General features: G+C 38.8%; 1 protein-coding gene across 2 annotated transcripts in view; it reads right to left on the bottom strand.

Moving 5' to 3' along the window:
- The window catches only part of SPIRE1 (spire type actin nucleation factor 1), a 207,449-nt gene that overhangs the window by 48,291 nt on the left and 132,147 nt on the right, over window positions 1–27,011 (bottom strand). For both annotated transcript variants that reach the window (XM_032789634.2, XM_075062929.1), the window contains exons 4-6: window positions 21,546–21,671; window positions 8,646–8,729; window positions 7,999–8,163 (exon numbers count right to left, since the gene is read on the bottom strand). In XM_032789634.2, the coding sequence (XP_032645525.1) occupies window positions 7,999–8,163; window positions 8,646–8,729; window positions 21,546–21,671 (375 nt within the window). The remainder of the gene's footprint in view (window positions 1–7,998; window positions 8,164–8,645; window positions 8,730–21,545; window positions 21,672–27,011) is intronic.

Here is a 27,011-nt window from a genome sequence, read left to right as displayed (position 1 = left end):
CACACACTGTGCTAGTCCCATTGACTGATGATCTGCTTCTGGCAATGGAAAAAGATCAACTTTCCATTCTCATTCTTTCAGATCTAGCAACTGCTATCAACCACAATGCCCATGTCAGCACACCCTGCCAGGAGTAGATAGTGCTACTATGGCGTGGCTGCGTTCTGAATTTCCCGGCCTCAGGTCACCTTACAAAGTTTATCAATTTACTCAAGCTTTAAAAATATTTTGAAGTATAAATGGAGCTTGGAAGAGAACTATAGAGTTTGACAGCATATCTAAAATTAATACTTAGTAAAACTAAGCCAGCAAAAAGTATATCCTGCAAAAAGAAAAGGAAAAAAGAGAAATGTCTCTGTGTATGTAAGTGTTTTTTCTTGTCTTCAGAGCTACAACATAATTTCATTCAGATGTCTCAATTTGGAGATAAGGAGAAACATATACTACGCATTGCAGAGAAAATCTTTCAGTAATATATTGTAGATATAGAATATATAATAAACCAGCTGCTCTCATGCAAGTTGCAACTCGCAGAGCATGCTCCAGCAAAAGATTGAAGCAGTTTGGCAGGTGGGAGGGACTCAATGGCCAGTCTGAGGCAAATGAATGCAGCAGTGACCTTTTTCTGACTGCATTTTGTGCCTATTCCGTGAAATTCTCTGCTTTACCTATGTCACTCCATGAAGTTTCTAAAAAACAAACAAATGAATAAATATATAAAATTCCATGATTTTCACAAGGCCTGATTTATTAGTCAGCCAGAACACAGTGTTCAGAGAAATGGGTTAAAATAACAGATGGACTACATGGTGCGTGTATCATATTGAAACTAAGATTCTCCCATTCCTGGGCCAAGAGAGAGGCAGACAGCCTCTGCAGCAATCTCTCAATATCTCTTTGTAAGAGACTCATCGCCAGCTGCTGCTGCCTGCTCATCCCCTCATTCCTTTAAAAACTGATAGGTCAGGGTCATTAACAGTTTAGGGTCCCTTTGTTCCTTGTTCAGGCATGGAGAAAAAGTTTGATCGCTTGGTTACAGCCAGGCAGGGGAGCATTTCCCAGTTAATAGTTCCTCCACCATTCCTTTAAACACCATTGGTATTTTCACGGGTGTATCTTTTCTCTATTGTAGTTCGATTTCCTGTTTGACTCCTCCCAATAGCTTCCTTTGATTTAATTCTCTGCAATCAGGTAAACTGAGGTGCATATGTTATTGATAGAAACACAGAACTCTCCAACATCCTCCATATTCACCAAAAACATTAAAAAAGAAAATATTTCAATTACATGGTTTTTTACTGACATTTTATGATGGGGAGAATATTTTTAAAGCAATTATGTTTTCCCCCTTCTTTTTAGAAGACCTGATAGTTTTCATAGGTCTGCATAGTTCACATGATTGGTAGTGAGGCCAGGTTTACACTGCGACTTTAAATCGGTTTAATGGCCAATATACCGATTTAACGCTGTATCCGTTCACACGACGTCATCATTAATATCGAGTTAAACGGCTCCTTAAATCGATTTCGGAACTCCTCCCAAACGAGAGGAGTAGCGCTAAATTCGATAGTGATAACTCGGATTAGGGTTCATGTGGACGGAAATCGACGTTATTGGCCTCCGGGCGGCATCCCAGAGTGCAGCACTGACCGCTCTGGACAGCAATCTGAACTCGGATGCAGCGGGCAGGTAAACAGGAAAAGCCCCGCGAACTTTTGAATTACATTTCCTGCTTGCCCAGCGTGGAGCTCTGATCAGCACGGCTGGCGATGCAGTCTGAAATCGAAAAAGAGCTCCAGCATAGACCGTACGGGAGATACTAGGTCTGATCGCTGTATGGGGAGACAAATCTGTTGTATCCAGCTCCGTTACAGAACACGAAATGCCAAAGCGTTTGAATAAAAAACTCCAGGATACACAGCGCTGCGTGACAAGCGTAACGGGAAGCCAGAGACTCAAATGGACGCTCATGAAGGGAGGGAGGGGGTACTGAGGACTCCAGCTATCCCACAGTCCACAGCAGTCTCTGAAAATTATTTGCATTCTTGGCTGAGCTCCCAATGTCTGTAGGTTCAAACACAGTGTCTGGCGTGGTTCAGGGAACAGCTCCTCAGTTTATTCCCCCCCTCCACCACGTGAAAAAAAAAAGGAAAGATTGCTGTGCTATGGCGTTTGCTCAATGCACTCCGCGAAAAAGGCGCCAAAGGGTTGTCTGCTGCCTTCACAAAGGGAGGGGTGAGGCTGTACCCAGCACCACCCGGGGCAGTGTTTTCTGCCCCATCAGGCACTGTGCTCTCAACACGGAAGTGGGAACTATGGGATAGCTGAGGAACAGCTACCCACAGTGCACCGCTCCTGAAATCGATGGTAGCTTTGGACCATGGACGCAAACAATCGATTTCGGGATCCCACTGTGGACGCGCTAAACCGATTTTATTAGATCTGTTTTGTAATATCGGTTTAAGCTAATTCGAAATAATCGTGCAGTGTAGACGTACCCGAGACATGAAGTCTTCTTCCTCCAGGTCACTGGTTCAAGCATTGTCAAAGTTAGTAGTGATTGAAAGTTGTTAACATTTGACAGCTGTTTGGTGAGCTGGTGATCTCAGTCCAGTCCCAACGGGACAGTTGTCTACATCACAATATAAAATAAATAATACACCACTTCGCAGTTCTATCATACTTTTGACCTGAGGATCTCAAAGTGCTTTACTCCCTGAATTAACCTTCCTATCACCCCTATACAATCAGTAAGTACATCGCTACCTCGATATAACGCCACCTGATATAACATGAATTTGGATATAACGCGGAAAAGCAGTGCTCCAGGGGGGCAGGCTGCGCACTCCGGTGGATCAAAGCAAGTTCAATGTAACACGGTTTCACCTATAACACGGTAAGATTTTTGGCTCCCAAGGACAGCGTTATATCGAGGTAGAGGTGTATTTGAATCCCTATTTAACTACTGGGAAAGCTGAAGCACCTAATTTGCCCAACTGATTCCCACAAGGTCACAAAGGAAGCGTATGGCAGAGTAACTGGTATTATCAACAGCCTCAGTAGAAATTCCAAGGACTTATGGTCAAAGCTGAGACTCTGTGCACTATGGAAAAGCTTTCATTGCCACTGTAAATGCTGTATTTTTTCTGTAGTCAAACTAACTTCTGTTTCCAAAATGGACACTCTTTCACAAGCATTATTTATTAAAAAGTGATTACAGGAACTGGTGGCTATGAATGCCCTTACAGAAATAAAAGTCTTGGCTATGGATTAAATAGATTAGGTCAGATATGCACAATATAAGCATATCTGTGCCACCGAGCCAGGTACAGAAAAAAACTGTTGCATAACTGTAGTTCTGCTCAGATACCAGACTGGAACCAATCACATATTGACATTTAATCAAACTATCTCAAAGCACTGTCAAAAATATTCCAAATGTTTCTTTTGTAAGAATCAAAATGAAAGAAAAATGATTACATTTAAAATTCCGAAGAATTTTGTACAAGAGTACATTAAAACTAGTAACATTACCAATTAGAAAAATTATGGCCTGAGTGTATAAGATCTACCAGAAATGTAAATAACCACATAGCAAAAGCACAATGAGAAGAAAACACAGTCAAGAAGGCTTCCCACACTTACTTTCAGCCCACTGCTTTCACATTCAAAAAACAAACGTCATTTGTAGATAAACAGGTTGGCTGCAAATGGCAAGTCTAATTTTGAATGATTATGATACTAAATATCTTGTATTTATAACATGCCTTTGATCCCAAGTGATTGAAAAGCACATTACAAATGACATTCAAAAGAATTGCTCTCCTCACCACTGAAATGAAGCTCTCTCAACACAGCCATACCAAGCAACACTTTAGAAAAAGCAAAGTAGAACAATGTATCCAACTGACAATGCAGTAATCAATTGATACTATGTTTTGTATGATCTGGAAAATTTCAGTTGAAATGAAATTGACCACAGGTAAGGTACGCTACATCATTTCTAAAACAGCTATTCCCAGCACTCACATGACAACATATGCACCATGAAAAATACCTACTGTGAAATGCTATATACAAATGCTAAAGTAAAGTACAAGTGCACTGGACAGAGAGCTCTGAAAAGTTTACATTTCATCATCTTCTCCTTGTTACTTGCATTATTAATGCAGTATATTCTTTCTGTAAATACAATTAAGCCATAAGATTGTACACATATTTTTGGTGTGTATGCATTATAGGTGACTCAGGCATCAATAAGTATAGTTAAGACTGCCTGAAGCTTTCCATTGTAAGACTCTGTATTCAGACTCCCCTTGTGCATATGCATTATGATAGTATGTGATCATGTAGTTAAAGACTATTTTTTTCCCCACAGGACCCCTGCTCTCTGAGTACATAAGAAGGACAGTACTCTGGGGAGGATTCAGGATTGTACTGTGAAGGCAGGTGTTGTCTCTGTGCTGCCCCACTTACTAAGGTGGTCAGATGTGTGGTCAAGGAGGCAGGAACTGCAGGAAAAGAATGATTTCACAATTACGGTAATTGAATGCCACAAAAGAGACCTGCATTCTCTCTCTCCCTTTGTTTGCCACAGAGTTCCTATGTGATGCTGGACAAGATACATAAACCAAAGTTTTCACAGGTAGCTATTAATTGCATGTTCCTTATTTTTTAGGTGTCCTGCTGGAGACACCCAAGCTCTGATTTGCAGAAGTGCTGAGCAGTCACAGTTGCAATTCAGGTCACTGGGAGTTCTGCTCTGAACATATAAAGTGCTATCAAACGCTAAGTACTATGAAAAACCAAGTCCTAGTCTTCTCATATTGGGCACCCAAAATTAATCGACATGTCTGATAAATTTGACTTTAATCTGCATGCCTCAATTCTCAATGTATAAAATGGGGATAATACAAACACCTCACCTCACAGGGTATTATGATAATAAATTCATTAATTCAGAATTAATGCTCATATTTTAAAGGTATTTAGGCATTGCTCAGCTCAGCATTGCACGGTCTAAATGATTTAGATTGGCTAAGTCCCATTTTCAAAAGTGATTTTGGTGCCTAACTCTATTGACTTCTCACTGTTTAAATTAACTTTAAACACAATTTCACCATGTGTATGTTTTGACTGATAGGAAGAAAAATAATCCCTTTTCCCCTCATTGCTTTTCAATTCAGATTTGGGACTCTTATTTTTGCTTCATCATCTAGAAAGATATTACAGCCTTCTCCATTGGGAATATATATATATTTAGCTATGACCCATTACAGACAGCTAAAATATGCTGTACTCAGGAGAGCTAACTGAACTTGTAAGGATCTGTGAACCCTTCAAGCTTCAGTAAATTTCATTTCCTATCAAACTGCAGCCATACTATTATACAATTTTCTGCACAGAAATTCTTTGAGCATGCTCAGCAACAAAACACAAACTACGAGGTGGAAACTTTATAATAAGAAACTAGTTATTTTTCTAGCATGGAGGTACAAGCAAGTTGTAGTCAGACAAAGCTAGCAACAGTGTCAGAAACAGTGCCATAGATTTTGTACCTGCAGCAGATTCTAAGTTTAATTCACTTTTATGCCCATATGACCAAAAGTGGCTTTAGACAACCTGCCTAGTATTTTTCACATATAAGAGGCGCAGGAAAGACATGGATGCCTGCAGGCATATAGTACATAGCTAGCATCTGGAAGTCAGAAAGAGCAGCTTTGCCTTCAGCACCAACCACACAAAGAAAATCTTTTGAGAAGAGATAGATGCTAACTTGACAGAGGTCAAATTAGAGGCTATGTTGGCAAAAGGTGAACTAGAATATCGCCCAGGGCTCCTAGTCAAACAAAATTTCTGTACTGAATCCATGTATTGTGTCAAAAGTAAAGGGCCTCCAGGTTTGTTTTTCCTTTGCTCTGTGATTGATATTAAAAATAACACAGCTCTCCGAACCTTAGCTATAAGATAGATAGCATTACTACCCAGCTATGTACTTATATTGCCCTCATCACCATAGTGTCTCAACAGCAGCATCAATTGCAGGAAAGCTGCTGAAGAGCATATGTCACCTGCTCCCCCTGGAGAAATGCGGTGACTATCTTTGCTTTGTTTTCCTTTCTAGAAGTCAGGACACTCAGCCCGGGCCCCCTCAGACCTCTCAGGGAGCTAGGAATCTCGACTGGTCCCCTTTACAGAAACTATTTAACTTTTGCCTTGAGGGGTGAGAGCAGACTGCTTTGTGGGCTGCAGGATTATTTTGTTGGCCTTTTTCATTCAGACTGCTGTTTGCCTGCAGAAGGGGGGAATCCCCCATAAGACTACACAGAGCTACACCCTGAACTCCAAACTGGCTCTACAGTGATGTCCATATCCAAGGAAGGACATCTGGGATGAGAGAGGTGCCCACCCTGACCCAAAGATACAACCTATGACCTATATCTGTCACACTCACATGATAGTAGAGCACAACCAGTCACATCAGGAATAACTCTATTTCCCTATCTGTAAAATAAGGCTAACAACACACTTTGCCTAGCTCTCAGGAGAGCTGTGGGGACTGATAAGGTATGTTTACATTTCACTTTGAAACACATGAAGCACCATATAAGTGTTTAGAGTGATTATTATGGAACGTCTATTGGTTCATCAATAGTTTCCAGACTACCATTCATAATCACAATGACTTCTTGTGAGAGAAAGTGGGTGTGGGGCTACATTCTATTATAAGGAGTAGATATTTCCATTCTATTCTATGTGCCAATCTATTGGGGGTGGGATGGGGCAAGAAAGAACCAGAAGCCATCCAAGCTCAGTGAAAAATTCTGTGATTCTAGAGCAAGGGACAAGGTGTATCAACAATAGAGCTTGTTAAAAACCTTCCATCAAAATATTTTTGGGTGGGAAAATAGCTTTTTCAACACAATGAAAATCTGGTGAGTTTTTGTCAAGAAACCTAAAATCCTATGGAAACCCCCACCCATCTGTGCAATTAGTGGGCAAAAACAAACCAGGAAAACTCAGGGCAGTTCTCAGTGCTGCGAGCATTGACACCATTCAAATCCATGCAACTACACATGGATTTCTGAATGTGCTCATCACTGTTAAGAAATTTTCAGTCCTTGGTATCCATGATTAATTGCATTTAAAAAACCATTTTATGAAGCAGGTGCAATAGAAGGTCTGGGAGACTCCAGGACATACCAAGGAGTAGGTGATCCTAATACAGAAAGTGCATCTTCCTGACAGTCACTCCTAAGTTGTACATGAGTGTCTGGAAAGTAATTCACTGATATTTGAAAGCTTGCCTCGATGTCTCAACTTGTTCTCTTGACTCCAAAGGAACACTGCATTGTGCTGAAACAGTCACGCCCAAATCAGAACTTGTGAGACTTTAATAAAGCTGAAGACTTCAAGAGAAGGTACTGATTCCCATAATGTATCATTCCTGAGCTTTAGATTGGACTGTCCTACTTCAATAATTTAAGTGCCTATGATGAAGTTTGCTTCCCTCTTTTATGACAGTATGAGATGCCATTCTCATGCATTTCATACTTGGAAAAGTACCATGGCCAAGCAGCTCTGACGTAACATATATCCTTACAAAATTATGTTATGATCTGTCAGTAATATACTCCACAGTATGAAGAGCCAACAAAAAATTGATATTGATTGGGAAGTACGGCAAGACTGTTAACTTGAATGTTAGTGTTACTAGCAAGTCAACACAAAATCCATTTGTTCAAGCATATCAAACGTAGGTTTCCTGTCTCCTGAAATATTTTAGTTCTTGTCACCTAAAAGCAAGATGCACAACATTTTGATGGATCCATTTTTTCTTAATTAATAAATATTCAAAATTTAGGAAACAGTAAAAACAATGTAAGAATAGCTAACTACATGACTGAAGTAACAATTCTGAGTTTCTTTGAAAAATAAAGTGAAAGTAATGGTGATTGGTGACTGTACAGATTTATCACAATGGTATTCTTAACTCACCATAACCTTCCTTAAGGTATACCGTTTGGATCTAATGTCATCCATTAGCATTTCATAGGGCGTGAGCTGATATTCTATTGGAAGTGGGTTATACTGACGCTCTTGAACCTTCTTAAGTTTAACACCGTCCCGCAAATCTCGCATCACCTGTACCCAAAAGCGGGCCTGAAGAGCCAAAGGAGACAAACTGGGTTTCAGAACACTTATTATACACTCATTATTACTGAGTACCAATGTGGTTAAGACAAGAACAGCTGACTCGTCACATCAGAGCATCTCTGAACCAACTAAATAAGACTAAATTTATTTTTTACAACAATGAAGTAGGTAGGTGGTACAGTGGGTTTGAAAACCTGGCTCAAAACCCATCTTGAACTAGAAAACAAATCTCGTGGATTATTCTAGTCACTAACAGAAATCCCAAAATGACAATGTAATTCAGTAAATCATTGATGGCAGTGTTGGATTTCATTTGTTTTCCACTTTTTCTATGAGTTATTACTAATTCATATTATAGAAACAAAAAAAAACCTTAAATACTGTTTTTTACAGAAAGCAGGTGATAGTAAACAAGCATCTTAAGAACATTAGATTTTTTCATCAAAATATAACCTGTTGAAAACAATGGTATATAACTACAGCCTTACCCAATCAGCATTTTTCAACTCATCAAGGTCTGTGCTGGATTCATCACTCCTTTCTTTGTCCATTTCCTGAATCTTCTTCAGATTCTGTCAATTAAAAGCAATATAGTACATAAGCTGTATAAGAACATAGAACTATACTGAAATAAAGTAGAAAAGGTTTAATAGAATACGGTTTCTTCTGCGTCTATTCATCTTTCAAAATTTACATGCTGGATATTCCAAGGAATGTTTTCAGAACATGTACAGCAGATTAGAAATTAGACTTCCAAAATTGTTAATGAAAGATGCCCTTCTATATATAAAAAAGGATTCATAAATGCTGGAGAGGATATGAAGGAATGGGACTTTTCTGCACATATCGTGGGAATAACATAAGAAAATAGTATTTGGGAGGAAAACAAATAGAAATTTCAAGATAGCTAAAGACAGACTACTCACAGTGACGATATTAGGTTACAGCCCAAAGTTGGTTATTGACCTGAGGAAAGACCCACTGGTATCACAATTACACCTCTACCCCAATATAATGCCTCGAGAACCAAAAAAATCTTACCACGTTATAGGTGAAACCTCATTATATCGAACTCGTTTTGATCCGCCAGAGCAAGCAGGCCCGCCCCCCCCCGGAGCACTACTTTACCGCGTTATATCTGAATTTGCGTTATATCGGGTCGTGTTATATCGGGGTAGAGGTGTAGTACTAGCAATCAGATACGTGATAGCTTGTTTTTGGAAATGGACAAATTCCCCCAGTATTAGTAGTATGGAGAAACCAAGCCTAGGAACTCTTTTCAATGGAAAAAATGAGAGTTTTATATAAAGCAGCGTAGCAGGGTGCTTACCCTGCTCCTGCCCTGAAGGGCTTAAAACAGCTCGGGGGGAAGATTGTGGCTGGGAGCTACTAAACTGAGCTGATTGGGAAGTGGTTGCAGCTGGGCCACGCCCCAATCAGGCCACAGCTGGCCTGTATAAAGAGGCTGGGAGCCAGGAGCTCAGAACTCTCTCTCTAGCTATAGAGGGAGATGGGCTTGGCTGCAGGGAACTGGACGTAAGGTACCTGAGTGAAGCAGGGCTGGGGAAAGGCAGAGGAGTTGGGGAGCTCTAGCCTGGAAAGCCCCAGGCTGCGGCCTAGCATTGGACTAATAGGTACTGGGGGTTGCAGAGGGCAGCCCAGGGGTAGACCAAGGCAGCAGGTCCAAACCCTCCTTGCTAGTGATGAGTAGGCTGATACTGCAGTCTGCCCCAGGGCGTGGGGCTAGACAATGACTGGCAGTAGCCATATACTGAGGCAAGGTGGGGATAGAAGGTGGGAGTTCCCCAGGGAGGGGAGACCCTGAGAGGGGGAGGGATAGCTCAGTGGTTTGAGCATTGGCCTGCTAAACCCAGGGTTGTGAGTTCAGTCCTTGAGGGGGCCACTTAGGGGATCTGGAGCAGCAAAAATCAATACTTGGTCCTGCTAGTGAAGGCAGGGAGCTGGACTCAATGCCTTTCAAGGTCCCTTCCAGTTCTAAGAGATAGGTATATCTCCAATTATTTATTTTTTATTTAAAAGGGGTTACTGCCAGGGGGCAGCACCCCATGTAAAAGGGCACTGTCCAGGGAGGGACATGGGGGCCAGAGGACAGGCAGATCACCGGCCTGCAGAGGGCACTACAGAGCTGAATCAAGCTAATTCCTGGAAGACACCAGCAGGAGGCACCGCAGGGGTGAGTCCGCTCATCTACAAGCAGACTAAAATATATTTTTTTAGGGATTTGAAAAAAATAAATGCACAGATAATAAGAACTTGACCAACCACAAAGGGATCTTTTAAAGATAACAAATACAGGTTATTAATAAGATTTCTTAATACTTGTGTGGAAAGTTCATATATGTTAATAATGACAAAATAAAAAATTTAAAAAAGAAAATGTTCCTCCTCAATGTAGGTGAAGCTTACTTAATAAAGAGCCAAATTTTCAGACTTTGACTAGAATAAGAACAGTGACTGAATGCTACAGTAGATCATAGAGTGGGTTTATTGGACCACCTAACATTAAAACAAACAAATGTGTAATTCAAAACTTAAATAAATGGACTCTTTGCACTTATGGAAATAGTCTCATATATTCACATCATACATAAAAATCACATTTATATAGAATACAACTTTTTGCTTGTAAACTGAATGCCTTTGAAATGGAATCATGGAGACACAAGCATGGAAACTCCCTGTGCCATGTTTGTAGATAGTTTCAGAATAGAACTGCACTTTAACAGGGTCTTATTTACATTTTTCCAATTGTTTATTCATGCATTTTCATGAAACATAACTGGCTCCAAACTTTTGTTCACTAAACCTCGAGTTTATATTACGAGATTAAATCAGTAGGTTACAGATCTGGAAACGTTTAAATTATTTATGTATGTAGCACAGAAATATTTGTCGTCCTCCTGAGCTGGCAACGTAATTAAGCCAACATAACACTTGGGTGCTCCCTATAATGGAAGGTATTCTTTTTTTTAAACAACATTTATAAAAAGAGGTTTAAAAATATAATTTTCTGTTTATTATACATTATACTGAAACTGCTACAGTTTAAATCTTTGCTCTAAGCCTCAGAAGACTCTTTCAATGAAGCAGTGCAGGTAGCTATTAAAATTGATTTCAGAGATCCTACATGACAGACAGCATCTCATAGGGGCCCTTGGAATTTTTAAAAATTATTTTGCTACAGAGGATTTGGGGGAGAGTACAGGATATCAAATGCTTACTACTACCATTAATGTGACACAACAGCAGACTTACTTTCACATCCAATTTCTTAACACCATTATTGGCCCTTTTTTTTTTTTTTTTCAATTACATACATTATAGGCAGGCTCTTGATCATACAACTTATATGACACAAAATCTAATGGCCAAGTCCTGAAAATCTGGGGTAAGTACAGGGCAGGGGAGGGTTTGGGTAGAAGATAAAATTTAGAAGATATTAGAGTGCTTCTAGTTGTTCTGACAACTCTGATTTCACTCAGTGATCTCATTCATTGGTTCAAATTCAGCTTGCCTCATTCACGGACATTGACTGCACCCTAAGACTTTCCAAAGGCATTTGTTTCCTTTAGCTACAACAAGCTCTTGCGAAGAATGAAATTTCTTTTCTTTTCTTTTCAACACAGATTTTATCAGTGGGACCCAGACAGTGCCTTTCAAAATAGCTTGTGATTTAAAGGACACGAGAGTTAGATACTGCTAACTGTATAACCAACAAGTTCTGAAATGATTTATTTTTTTAAAATGACCTCAGACCAGAGTGTAAGTTTTTAGCCTGTAAATAAGCTCTGGTGTGGGCTGAGTATGGCAGTTAACAACGGAGTCTTAGCTGCTGAGTAATAATTGTAATGGTATAAATAAAAACTACTGCACAGGAAAATATCCTGGCAAATTTAAAGCTTCAAGAAATCCTCCAAGAATAGGCATAATTTTAATGCAATAGTTCTAGGAAAAAAGACTGTGGTTTTGACTCGCCTAATTAGAGACATATGTAAGCAAACATTTAACTATTATACCCCCCCCACTACTCCACATCCAAATAGTTCTTCTAGTTCAATGTATTCCAGGTGTAGCTAAAAGTATGTCCTTTCTTCTCCTCTCTCAGAATGTCTCTAAAGGTAGAGACTACAATTAAAGACCATGGCATGGCCACAACGGCCTGGGTCAGCTGACCTGGGCTTGCAGGGCTCAGGCTGCAGGGCGTAAGATTGGAGTGTAGACATTCAGGCTCATGCTGGAGTCTGAGACTGAGTGAGTGGGAAGGGTCTCAGAGACCAGGCTCCAGGCTGTTCCCAAATATCTACACTACAATTTTTAGCCTCACTGCCCAAGCCCGAATCAATTGACCTAGGCTCTGAGACTTGGTGCCACAGGTTTTTTTATTGCAGTGCAGATGTACCCTAATAGACTGGCAGTGTGTGCTTGAAACATCCCAGGTGTTAGCAGGTGTTGGCCCGAGTGAGAAAAGGTTAGATTCTTCTGACTCACTGAAACAATTTTACCCTGTCTGGTCACAAAGCAAGGTGGGACTGGATCTCTAGAAAGAGGAGCTGGTCTGAGCAGTCCTGGAATAAGACCTATACAAGCAGCCAATTCTCATGTAAAAGTTTGAGCTGAACTCTACCATCTTATTCTTATTCTTAAATTTATTTGTAAATAAGGCCACACCCCAGGATGCCACATATCATGTGGACCTGGTTTTAGAGCAGCTTACTCATAGAATCTATGAGGATCTTTGAAATCTTGACACATGCATTCTGAGTACTGTCCATTATAAGAGAATTAACAAGTTTTCATCCACTGCATTACAAAACAGAAGAAAAATAGCCTTAATAAAAACAAAAAGTTCAAGCATCAGTCCTGGCAGGGTTAAAAAAAATATGACAACAGAACATATTTAAATTACCTCAGTTTCACCACTTCTGGGTCCTAGCTTAGAATCAGAGAAATTTAGAGCTGGAAGGGACCTCAAGAGGTCACTAAATCCAGCCCTTGAGGCAGAACCACTTAAACCTTGACCATCCCTGGCAGGTGTTTGTCCAAACTGTTCTTATAAACCTCCACAATGTCCTTTGGAAGCCCATTTTAAGCTTAATTATCCTTCTAGTTAGAAAGATTTTCTTAATATCTAACCTAAATCTCCCTTGTTGCACATCAAGCCCATTATTTCTTGTTCTATCTCCAGTGAACACTGATAACAAATGACCACAATCCTTATCAGATCTTTCCTCAGTCGTCTTTTCTCAAAACTAAGCCTGCCCAATTTTATTAACCTTTCCTCACAGATCAGGCTTTCTAAACCTATCATTTTTGTTGCTCTTCTCTGGACTCTGAGTTATCCACATCTTTCTTAAAGTGTGGTGTCCAGAATTAGACACAGCACTCCAGCTGAGGACTCATCAGTGCCAAGCAGAGTGGGACAATTACCACCTGAGTCTTACATACAAATATTCCTGTTAATACACCTCAGAATACTACTCTTTTTCACAACTGCATCACATTGTTGACTCATGTTCAATTTGTGATCCACTGTAACCTCCAGATTCCTTTCAGCAGTACTACCATCTCGCCATTTATTCCCCATTTTGTAGTTGTACTTATCTTTCCTTTCTAAGTGTAGTACGTTGCACTTGTCTTTATTAGATTTTTCCTTCTTGATTTCAGACCAATTTTTCAACGTCCTTTTGAATTCTAATCCTGTCCTCCAAAGTGGATGTAACCCCTCCCATCTTGAAGTTATCTGAAAATTATACATGCATACACTCCACTCCATTATCCAGGTCATTAATGAAAATATTGAAATGCACTGGACCTAGGACAGACCCTAGTCGGGCATCACTAGATACATTGTCCCAGTTTGACGGCAAATCACGATAACTACCTCGTCCATACAAGGCCTGCTAAATTCTGTTTAAACTTGCATGAAGTCATAATCCGCAGGGGAAAGAGCATGCAGTAGCTTCTCATTCTACACTGTATTTAAGGTAATCCTAGTAAGAGTGAGAGAGAGAGAGTGTGTGTAAATGATATATATAATCAATATTGTCTTGTTTCACTGAAAAAATCTGCTAACTTACTTTTTAATTTTAATTCATGTGCAGAGCCACATTATAAATACCATAAGACAATCTTTCACAAATCGTTTTCTTTTGAATTAAATTTATTAGGCTTAAGTTAGTACCTGAAAGGATTAACAAAGATAGGTAAAACAGTGTGCTACTTCAATAACACTTCCTTTACCTCTGTGTTTGAATACTGTTCAAATTACACAGCAAATAAACATAGCAGTCTGAACCTACTTTCTAGTGAACATCTGTAGTCCTCCTCAAACGACCACACAATGCAGTGACAGCTTAGCATTATCTCCACTGGTGCTTTATAGACAACTGAGAAAAATGTGTGCATGGAAACTTGTACATGCTCTGCAACTATCAGTGATATCAGTCTGTTACTTTAAAAAGCAAGAAGTCCTTTCTCCAAATGAGGAAATATTATAGAAAAGTCTCATTTACATTTACTTCTGCATTTATATCAGTGTTGAAGTCGAAGTATTCATCCTTTTCTCCATCAGATGCAAAGTAGTGGTAACGATTTCAGGGTCAGCCTTTGTGAACTGTAAATGCTTTGTTTTCTCTTGAACTGTAAACTTTTGTTGAAGGCCTGCAAAATTATAAAATCATCCTAACTCTTTCTCCTCCTGCTCCTCAGAACTAAGGTTAACTTTGGTGAACAAGCTGACAACAGTCAGACTGCTATTACCTTCAATACGCATTTATTTTTACAGAGTTAACATATTCCAGCTGCTTAACCTTTACTTTGAATGTTGAACAATACCTGCAGCAATTATCCATTTCAGCAACCATTAAAGCTTTCCGTTCCTTAACATATGGTTTGTGGGGCTGGGTTATGCCCAAAGGCAGCAAAACTGGCATAAATGCTAAATATACCACCATGTTATAAGATTCCAAGCTGATTCTCTTTACCACTAAGAATCAGGAGGAGAGAAAAGGTTTGACTAACTGATGGACCATCTTCAAAATAAGGCACCCCTCTAATTAGTTCCTACACAATATAGTAAGAGGGGGAGCTTCTATTTGAGAAAGCCCAAGTCCAGGTATATCACACCATCATAGGGCTGGAGAGCTGTAACAGCAAAGGCCGGCCAGAAAAGATACGCTGTCCTTTCACTCCAGTTGTTAAACAACATCTACTATGGTATTTGAGAGACAAGGTGAATGAGGTGATATCTTGGGACTGAGACAGTTACAACTACACTGCATATCTACTGCGGTGATCATTTTTAAATCAGTACACTCAAATAACTTTCACCCAACAGTCCTAGAAGAGTAGGCTGAGGAGATCTCTGGCCTGCAGACATTAGTCTTCAATAAATCTTGGAATACCAGAGAAATTTTAGAAGATTGGGAGAGTGCTGATTTTATGTCAATAAAAAAAGACACACCGAATGACCCAGAGTGGCAAATAATGAGGACCAGGTAGTCATACAGAATTATCTTGATCATCTGGTAGGCTGGGCCCATTCAAACAAAATGTGTTTTAATATAGCCAAATGCAAAGTCAGACATTCAGGAACTAAGAATTCAGCCCACACCTACAGACTGTAGGACTGCATCCTGGAAAGCCGTGACTCTGAAAAGGATCAAAAGATCACGGTGGACACAAAACTGAACTTGAGCTCCCAATATGATGCCATGCCAAAAAAAAACCCAAAACCTAGCTTGGACATTGTGATACGCAACTACGATCATCAGGGATATTGTGGCTGTCAGTCCCTACGGGGAATCTCCCAGTAACAGAAGGCAAGACACTTTCAGTGAATGGCTCTGAGCTCCCTTTTACTGGGGATCAGAATGAAGCAGACTTATTGGTTTTAAGTCACAATGCAAAGCAGACCTTCATCCACTAATGAAGCTACAAAATAATCTGCTTTAGCCTCCCAGAAGGCAAACAACAAAACAATACCAAACAAGCTAAATGAGGGAGGAAAACAGCCAAGGAAGAGATAGCAAGTCTAAATCCTATTGCCAAAATGCTTGAAGGCTACTTAGCACCTAGATATTATGGCAGAATGCATATTAGGAATTAATATATAGAAAGTTTCACATCATATTAATTGCTCAAAAGATTGAATGTTACCAGGAGTTGTTTGCAAGGTGTGCTGAAAGACTTGAGTTTCCCAGTGTTTTGAAAAATAATGGAATACTACATAATTTCCTTGTTACAAATTTAGAAGACATTGGAATTTAGCAACACACGCAAATGGAAAATGTTCTGACCTTACAAACATTGGTTATGAAGGTTTCCTTTAACTCTTCTGTGTATGCTGGGTACTCCTCAGGGGGAACAATTTCTTGTCATGGACATACATGCCAAGTCTTCTAGACTGAATTAACGGTATCACCTCCCTCCTTAATCAGCCAAGATCAGTGGGGTTAGAAATCAATTTCAGTGACAAATTATGCAAACCAAAACACTTAGAATAAAATGCAGTGTTTGTCAGAACTTTATTGAAATCCGAAATCCATATGAAGAACCTCTGCTGCTGTATCCATTTGTGCTTACCCTTGGGAAACAGAACAGAGGAAGCTATTTTTGCTACAATATTAAAATCATAGCCCAGGAGGATTTCTGTTTTAGAGGGGAAAAATACTAAGCAGTTATCTTAGTGGACCTTGAGCCCTCAAACCCACACTACAAATCTCATTCACATGTTATAGACTGAGCATTTGTTCAGAAAAGTAGGAAACAGATTTGTAGGCTACACACCAGAAGTCTGATTATTAAGCATTTCAACATTCTTCATTTTATAACAACGAAAGCATTTGGCATTTTTTAAAACATTGTGTTCTCACACACAATTCTCTAGCAGTGTGAGTAAATAAATATATGGATGTCTTTACATTTATTTTTGCATTATTTAAAACAGTCAAATACAATTGTTATTACTGTTAAATGGCCCGTATTTGAAAAATAATTTCCTTTGCTCAGTGACAGATGGAAGGTTATGTAATGTACGTCAGCTCAACAGCAAAGAATCACTTGAACGCAATGGTCTCTAAACGGTCTCTAAATTTTAACATTTCAAGGAGCTTTTCATAAATAGGGGTCTGATTCCTGGCCTTGTCCTTTAGCAGTTTAAAAATGTAATCAATCTATCATTTCTGTATGTATTCCCATTTCTAGAGGTTGTTTTACTGATGGAAGTGATTCTGACTGATAACTGGGGAACAGATAAAATAGACTTGCACATCTGATCTCTGATGTAAGAACACATAACATATAAAAGAGGGTGCTGCCCAAGGGTAATAGTTGATCACATACCCAATTATCTAACATCAGACTTCAGCCTTATGGACCTGGGCTTCCAGCCCTTACTCATTTGAGTATCCCCCATTTCAGTCAATTAAATTACTCATGAGAGAAAGGTTTGCAGACAGCCACTAAAATGCTTCGTGCTGCTATAGCCCTTTTGAATCTCATATCAAAACCATCCGTTTGTAAGACAGTAGGAGTGGGAGTAGAGAAGACATGTCCTAATGTGGAGAGAGGTGGAAAAGCATTGCTCAGTAGTGATCCCTTACTGATCAACACAACAAATGCACTGACAGACTCCAAACTGAGGTCTTGGATGGATATTAGTGGCTCTTCTTCAGTAACTCACAGAGGGGATCAAGTAGAGAAACATTTGGCAAGGATTTTGAGTTTCTGGATAGTAACTCTACCAATATTCTATAATATTCATAATTAAAGTATAGCATTGAATATTGTGCAAATATACTGTTTGATCCAAATGTTTATCCTCCAAGGTACATTTTTATGGGCTGCCAGTGTGGGACAGAAGAAATGTTGTTCTTTGGATCTAAGTTTGAGTAAACAACTTAGCTAATTGTTTCACTTACTGTTAATAAAATTGTTATTGACATTTACCACTGCTGGTGATATTAATATTGGGTTATGTGCTGCTCTGTTAAAGGAGAGAGAGCGATTCAAGACCACGACCATAAAAAGTTTGTGACTGAAACACCTATCATTTTCCACTTTGACAGCCAAATGTAAAGGGAAAATGAAGACTGTGTGTCCAAAAACAGGTGATAAAGAATATAACATATTCCTAATTTTTTTATGTTGCTAGCAAGTGTTAATATCTGCTGGAAAGATTTCCTAAGAGGTATAATTTAAAAGCGTGTAGAAATTCCCACTATGCAAGGGTGTTTAAGCTTTTGCTACAGGTCAGCTGCCCTCATGACACCAGCTAACTAGGTAAGCCTTACAGGGCAAGACAGGTATCAAATTGGCTAAAGATTTGGGACCAGATTTTTAATGGGATTTAGCCATTGCTCTGCTCAGCATCACAATGCCTAATTGATTTAGAAGCCCAAGACTCATTTTTAAAAGTGACTTAGAGGCTGAGTACCACTGACTTTCCATAAGACTCAGGCTTCTACAGGCCAAAGTCACTTTTGAAAATGAGACTTAGAAATCCACAGCTGGCCTGTACCAGTCAACTCTGGTTTGCAGAGCTCAGGCTGCGGGACTCTCTCATTGCTGTGTACACTTCCTGCATGGTGGGAGGGTCCCAGAGCTCAGGCTCCAGCCCAAGCCTAGAAGTCTACACAGCAATGAAACAGCCCCACAGCCCAAGCCCTGTGAGCCCAAGTTGGCTGGCATGGGCCAGCCATGGGTTTTTCTTTGCTGCGTAGACATACCCTACTAAACTAACTAGGCTCTGCAATGCTGAGTGGAGCAATGCTTAAATACGTTTTAAAAATCTGGACCTTGATGAGCAGAAGCTACAAAATGAGAGATTTCTCTTTTCACCAATTTTATTTCACCACTATTCAGAAATGAGGCCACGGATATTAAAGGGCAGGTCAGAAAGGAAATAAATTGCGCCCAGTGTGACGACCATATGACACCATGTACCCCACTTTCACCTCTATTTTATGATTATGATATATTGTGTATAAAGTATGCCCTGTGAGATATCATTTCAAAACTCATAACCTACTGAACATTATTATCCTCGTAAAATATGTGTAGCAACTTTGTATGTAAAGTTATGAGATTCTACTGCATAATAATGATCTTATATTAGCATGTAACAAAATTAGAAAAGCAGGCTCAAACTAGTTTTTCAGAGACAAAGACACACTTGCACAGCAGGGAGCTACAAAGTCATTACCTGTTTATTGGAGATTCACAGGCAGGGAAGTTGTACAAAAAGCAAATTTGCAACTCGCCTGAAGGACAGCCTGCACAGCACATACACAATGGAACCGCTGACCCCAGGACCCAGCAAAGACTTTTCCAGTATAAAAAGGAGAGATAGTGACCTACTCCTCATCTCTCCTCTCTCATCTCTATTCATGGCAGCAAGATCTCTTGAAAGACAATAGGTGCATCACTGAACTGTTTTGGGGGTGGTGGGTCCTAGCTGGAAGGTGTTCCAGTTAGTATGAACTGCTCTAAGCTTTTGAGTGAGAAACCTTTTTGCTTTCAAATCTTACATCAGTTGGTAAAATATAGGAATTAGATTGCGGTTTTATCTTTTAATTCTTTTGTAACCAGTTCCGACTTTTATGCCTTTATCACTTATAATCACTTAAAATCTATCTTTCTCTAGTAAATAAATATGTTTTATTGATTTATCTAAACCAGTGTGTTTTGGTTGAAGTGTTTGGGGAATCTGTACTCTGGTTAACGGAGGTTGAGGCACAACCATTTCCTTTGATTAAATGTTGGACTATTAATGAGCTTGGTTTGTTCAGTAGTGGGCTCAACAGCACAAAGTGCACATTTCTGGGGTACCAGGCTGGGGCTAAGAATTAGCAGATGTCACCCTGTATATAGTTCATGAGTGGCTGGGAGAGCATTCATGTAATTTTGCTGGGAGCGACTATATGCTAATGTCTGTGTGTGAGCAGAACCTGGAGAGGCTGCATTTCACTAGCAAAGCACTGTAAGAGGCACCCCAGGCTGAAGAGTTAAGGGGACTCAGCATTTCAGTGGTTCAGCTTGTACCCTGGGGAATGTCACACACAAGGAAGTGGTGAACATACTATGTATATAGTTTTTTGCAGCAATGCAATGAGTTCCAAAGAAAGCAAACTATATTCTCTCAAATGAGGCAAAACCCAGAAAAAGTGTGTAACACACACTGCACCAGTGCCCACAAAAAAATTTAAGTAAATAATGATACAGAGGGTGGAATGTTTTTGTTTAACATGTACGCTCCACCACTGTTGAATAGTTGGCAGTTTTAACTAGGATGATATTAAGTTTTTATTCATATGACATGCCAACAGCAAAATCTACTGATCCTTACCAGTCAGACTGAATGGAAGACTAACCTCAAAGGCATTTATTTCACTGGACAGGAAGAAGGTTCTTTCCTTAATGAATGAGGTTAGAGTACACTAAATCCTATTCTCAGAGCATACATTCTGTGTAGCACTGTATTTTAATAGCTCTTCTGGTCAATGGACTATTAAGGGCAAGTTGGCTGAGGACCTACAGTCTCTATTTTTCTAAATAAATGATCCATTAAACATTGTTCAGAAGAAACACACTCAATAATTACCTAAGATCGCTACATCCTATTATCAGATGTAGTCATGAATATACAGATATTATTAACAATATGCTATTTTATTAATTAACCCATTAGAATCTTTACCTGAAATGAAACAGAAGAAAAATAAGGGAGCAAAAGAATAGATTTTCTTTACACTTATTTGCTTAAGTAGAGCTTTACAGAAGCATATCTTTTCAGATGAAGAGAGACTAAAATATACAGAGAGATAGAAAAGACTGACTGTGTACTTTAAAAAGGCAACAAATGAGGTAAACTAATGATAAAAATACATAAAATAATTAATGGCATAAGGAAGACAAATCAGAAGCATCTGTTTCGCTTGCCTCAAAGGAACAAGGGGACAACCCATGAACTTAAAAGATGGCGAATTCAAATTCACTAAAGGGAAACACCTTTTCATACAGTATGTAATTCGACTTGATTTCATTGCCACAGGAATTTCTTCAGGACAAGCACTTAGAAAGATTCAAAAAAGGATTGGTCATTTATATGGCTATCAAGAATAGACAATTAACATAATTAATTTTGGAAAGGATACTAAATAACATGCTTCAGGGCTTAAGCCACTCTCTAACAATTAGTCATCAGGATGAGACCAAATATGGGGGGCAGAAAGCTGAACTGTAGGAACACTTTATAAAAAATTTTCTCTAGCGACGGATTGTCACTGGTGATCGGAAATAGTAAGTTTTTCACAGCACTCTCCCCTGGTAACCAAATCAGCAACACAGAATTCTCTCCAACTGCTTACCTCTTTTGCACTTTTAATTTTGGCCAGGAATGTGTACAACTCCATTGTTTCAGCAAATAGTGCCCGACATACTGCCTGATAGTGGTTTGGTGCCTCTGATCGGGTTGGTAGATGGGCAGCACACAACTAGGGAGGAAAATAAAAATTGTTATATATAGACACATATACCACTTATTTTACTAACACAACACAGCTAGGAACCTACGGTACTTACAATGTAGCATGCAAATGTTCCCTGTACATATTTATGTCAATTTATTTTTGTAACCAATGATAGTTTCTACTATACATTGTTTACAAGATTCTGTAACCTAAAATAGAGATGCAATAGAATATTTAGAGGATGAGAAATCCTGTATGTGAGACACTTAACTTCAGGCAGGAATTAAAGTACATTTCTTTACTTTTTCTGCTGTCTTTTCATTTTTGCAGGAAAAGTTCTATGAGTGAAGGAGAGATTAGGAGACTTTCAAAAAGATGCCGTCACTTCCTGGAAAACTTTGAAACACAGTCTACCTGGAGGCAATTTCCCTTTTATATTATTTTTCTTCCCTTCATTTTAAAAAATAAAATACATAGGATATTTAACTGAAAATGGGATTGTTGATCCTCAGACTTTTTCCCTTCCAAGGTCATAGTTCTTAGTTTATAATATCATAATTGTCTTTATAGCAACATACTGATTGCACAAAGAGGACTACAACATTAAGCAAGCATCAAGACAAGATTATTAAACAAATATTTTGTTCCTATGCAAATGTTCCTAGTACTAAAGCAAGAAGAAAGAAAAACACAATGTATTTTACTTTAACATAATTGTTTCTAAATAGAATGTTTTTCAGAGTTTATCATCAGATGTCAGGAGCTTTTTAAAGTGAATGCATTTTAACTCAATTGTCAAGAAAAAAAAAAGTTCCCTAACAAACAACGTAAAGGGCCAAATATTGAAAAGACTTACATGATAGTCTAATGTAGATTTTGGATGTAAACTGTCAGAAAACAGAAGATGAAATTCCCAATAATCCTATTCCTAGTGGTTAAAAGGAGGTTGTGAAAAAGTTGTGTGGCTATGATTTAAGTTAGACTGGCATCACAGCAAACGTCCACTAACATTCCCAGAAGCACATACAATTTGATAAAAATAAATAAATAGTAAGCTATGAACTGACAGATCTATCAACTCTGAAACACTCAGGAAGACCTCTTGAATTACTGAGGCCTAAATTGTGCTTCTAGACTTACATACACAATTGCCATCAAGATTAACAGAAAATGACAGGGATTTCCCTAGACCCCTCCAGGAAGGGTTACTCCCCCCGCTCCCCGGTTTTGTGAACTAGTTACACGCAGTGTTGCCAAGTTAGTGATTGTTTGGAAATCTGAATGGAAATTGAAACATTAATACACACTTTAAAAGCATATACAGTGAATGGTAAAATACATGTATCTGAAAAAGCATAATAGATTTGAAAAGTATGAACATAGACTAGCTTCCTTAATACAGCTGTTTTTTATGACAATATCAGTGCATTCATTTTGGTGATATTGGCTAACCTAATAATTTCAAATGATGATTTGTAAGCAAAGTCTAAATGAGCTGTCCCTGACAGCTAGTGATTAGCTGGGGGGAAACACTTCAGGACCAGATTGTATTTACATTCACACCTAATCTACCTAGGTATCCAGCAGACAGAGCTGTAATGACCAAGTGATAGATTTGGGCTGGGGTTGGGTTACAAATCACTTGAATGCACGGGGTGAGGGAAATGAAATTTTGTTCTTCATATTGCATTAGTAAAGGGCAGTAGAACTGTACGTAGCCTGTGCGGACTGAGGGCATCAAGAAAGAGGGTTATAGTTTTGGTCTTCACAGCATTCCCTGGCAGAGTGTTCCAGGGGCTGACTTTATGTTGTGTGAAGAAATACTTCCTTTTATTTGTTTTTTAAACATGCTGCCTATTAATTTCATTGGGTGACTTTAGTTCTTGTGTTATGTGAAGCATTACTTAACATTTCCTTATTCACTTTCTTCACACCAGTCAAGATTTTATAGACCTCTATCATATTCCCCGCCTTAGTTGTCTCTTTTCTAAGCTGAAAAGTCCCAGTCATTTTAATCTCTTCTCCTGTTTCATACCCTCTAAATATTTTAGTTGCCCATCTCTGTATTTTTTCCAACTCCAATGCATCTTTTTTGAGATGAAGTGACCAGATCTGCACACAGTATTCAAGGTGTGCATGTACCATGGATTTATATAGAGACAATACGATATCTTCTGTCTTCTTATCTATCCCTTTCTTAATGATTCCCAACATTCTGTTTGCTTTTTTGACTGCTGCTGCACACTGAGTGGATATTTTCAGAGAACCACCCACAATGACTCGAACATCCTTCTTGAATGTTAATAACTAATTTAGACCCCATCATTTTGTATATTTAGTTGAGATTATGTTCTCCAATGTGCATTACTTTACATTTATCAACTGAATTTCATCTGCCATTTTGTTCCCCAGTCACCTAGTTTTGTGAGATCCCTTTGTAACTCTTCGCAGTTAGATTTTGCTATCTTGAATAGTTTTGTATCATCTGCAAATTTTGCCTCCTCACTGTTTATCCATTTTTCCAGATCATTTATGAATTTGTTGAACAGTAATGGTCCCAGTACCAATCCCTCAGGGATATCACTATTTCTCTCTCTCCATTCTGAAAACTGATAATTTATTCCTACCCTTTGTTTCCCATCTTTTAACCAGTTACTGATCCATGAGAGGACTTTCCTCTTATCCCCTGATGGCTTACTTTTCAAAAGTCAATTTAAATTAAATAAATTTAAAACAAATATATATTTGTTTTAGAAATCTAGAACTGTCATGTGTTTTGGTGTAATTTACATTATCCGTATGTTAAATTTGCATGATCCTAACAAAACATTTAATTTATTCATATCTCTTTTATATGTTCCAGGTCAAAGTGAAAAAGAAAAGACAAAGAACAATGCAACAATTTTTCCACTCAAAGGCCTCAAAAACCAATCAAAGTGAAGAACACGTCAAGAACCAAGAATATATCAACATGTCATTTGAAGGTTCAAGTGGTGTATCTACATCTGACCAATCCTAAACACAAATACAGCTACCTGCTGAAGAAACAGTGACTCCAAAACCTCAAGGCAGTTCCCGATGTTTGTCAGTCAAAGTGTTCCCATTTATTGAAGTTACAAAAGATGGCTACTGATGCACCTCTTGCAAAAAAGCTTACAAAGAAGGAAAGCTTTCCAATGCTATAATTGGCAAAAGTGGAGGAGCTTGGTTTGTCAGACCGATCAACAAAGCCAATGCTGACAAACTACATGAAAAGACTGCAAAACACCACACCTCTGGAGTGCATCAACATGCAGAAAGCCTTATAAGCCCACTTTCAAAGCCAATTTTAGAAGTACTTAACGAGGCTGGAGACACAACACAGTTCATGCAAACAAACATGGCTGTGGCATCATACTTTCTATTTAAGCAAGAGATATCACTACAAACTGGAGGCCAATGTTAAGTTTACTGTCACTTGTTCATCCTGAAGTTGAACACTGGATCTGAAAAAGACCAGCAAATGCTCACTATATCTTTCTGCAAAAAAGTCAGCTGACTAACTAGAAGCATGGAGTGCAACAACGAAAGATTCAACAGCTGAAAAAGTGAAGAACTCTCTCACCACATTCAAAAAATTTACATACATGGCTGATGAATGCACCAATGCAAATGGTCATCAAGTACTAAGTCATTGCGTACATTATCTCGATGCCAGTAGTAGGCCAGTAGATGCATTTCTAGATGTTCAAGTTATAAAATTAGCTGTATCTGTGACAACCCACATCTTAGAAGAGTTAAATGCTTGTCAATTGGACCCCAGATAGCTGCTTATGCATTTGATGGAGCTGCAAACTAATGAGTATATCAATTGAAGGAATGGAAGTAACGGACACATGAGAAGCCACCAAAGATGAACACATTGCATTCAAGAAGTTCATTAACAAAGTTGTGCAAAATTATAACAAGAAACCAAGAAGGATGTAGATGTAGTGCTTCAAAGAAGGCTTGAGCAGCCAACTTTAATTTGTGTGACGATTTTACAACGTGGGTTAAATCTAATAAAATGGTCATGAAACATAACATTTTTCAGTTTTTACTATGGTGCCATACAGCCCATCTTCAACTTCATGGTCTCACCCCTCATTGGCCCTGACTCCTTTCCCCCTGTAAATTCTAACATTTCACACACACCCCCACCCCACACACGCCAATTTCAATTCCTGGGGAAAACACTGGAAACTGAACAAGCCATTCTAAAGAGAAAAAATTTGACCAGAAATATCAAAGATGGAAAGTTCTCACAAAACCTTTTATAATGTTTAAGGGAAGCATTACTCTCCTGACTCCCAGTCCTATAAAGTAACAAAGTAGAGTTTTACGGACGATTTTGAAGGCGGATAATGAGTTACTTTTGCAGACGTTTATGGGGAGCAACTCCAGGCATGAGGGCAGCATGGGGAAAAGGCATGAAGGTGCTTGCTCGAAAATTTAGCAACTGAATGGTAGAGGCTGACATCACGGGCCAAGCAAAGGTAATAATTTCCTCATCTGTAAAACAAGGATATTTACCTTCTTTTGTAAAGGCTTTGAGATCTATTACTAAAATATATTTATTGTTGTTGTTATTAATTATTATTATTGTTATTATTAAGGATCCTGCACTCCCCACTCAAACAAAATTCTCATTGAAGTAAATTGGAGTTTTGCCCAAACTGATGACGATCGCTGTATCAATCTCTGTGATCCCAATCTTGCAACTGAATCTGTATAGGCAGACCCCCGCTCCCACAAAAAGCCTCACTGAAGTCAACTCATACAGTTTCAGTTGCAAGATCTGGACCTAAATGCATTAACCTTTATGAGTAATGCTACTGCATGTGGGTAATTCCCATGCGTTACACCTTAGTTAAATTTGGTCCAGCATCTTTACTACTACTCCCACCAGGATGTGCCTAAACTATTCTCCACAGAAGTCTGCAATAAAGAGACAGAACAAGTATTTGTGAAATAGTGCCTATAATCTGTTCACCATAAAAATACATGTTAAATCATCAAAACAAAATAACCTGAATGAAATATTGCATAGACACCCAATCAAAAAACAAATGTAATGCTAGCCTTAAGGCTTCCGACTAGTGGTTTTATATGTAGTTGTTTACTATACAGATAAAGGTGAGGGAAAAATCACTGGTTATGTTAGAAGCTTTCCAGAGCTAAATCTCTCTTTTTGACAAAAATCTCTTTAGTAGCAGAGAAGACCTTCATTAGTTTGACAGTGCATTTGTCTAAATCTGTCCTTTACTGTGGTGAACTTTCTGGAAGCAAATGCTCATGATGCAGGTACACTCAGGCCTATCACATGTGTATAGTATATTTGACTTC

Source organism: Chelonoidis abingdonii, chromosome 2 (genome assembly GCF_003597395.2).
Source record: "Chelonoidis abingdonii isolate Lonesome George chromosome 2, CheloAbing_2.0, whole genome shotgun sequence".
Taxonomy (NCBI): domain Eukaryota; kingdom Metazoa; phylum Chordata; order Testudines; family Testudinidae; genus Chelonoidis; species Chelonoidis abingdonii.
The sequence above is the reverse complement of the archived record's forward strand: the minus strand, read 5'-3'. Positions and strand labels throughout refer to the sequence as shown.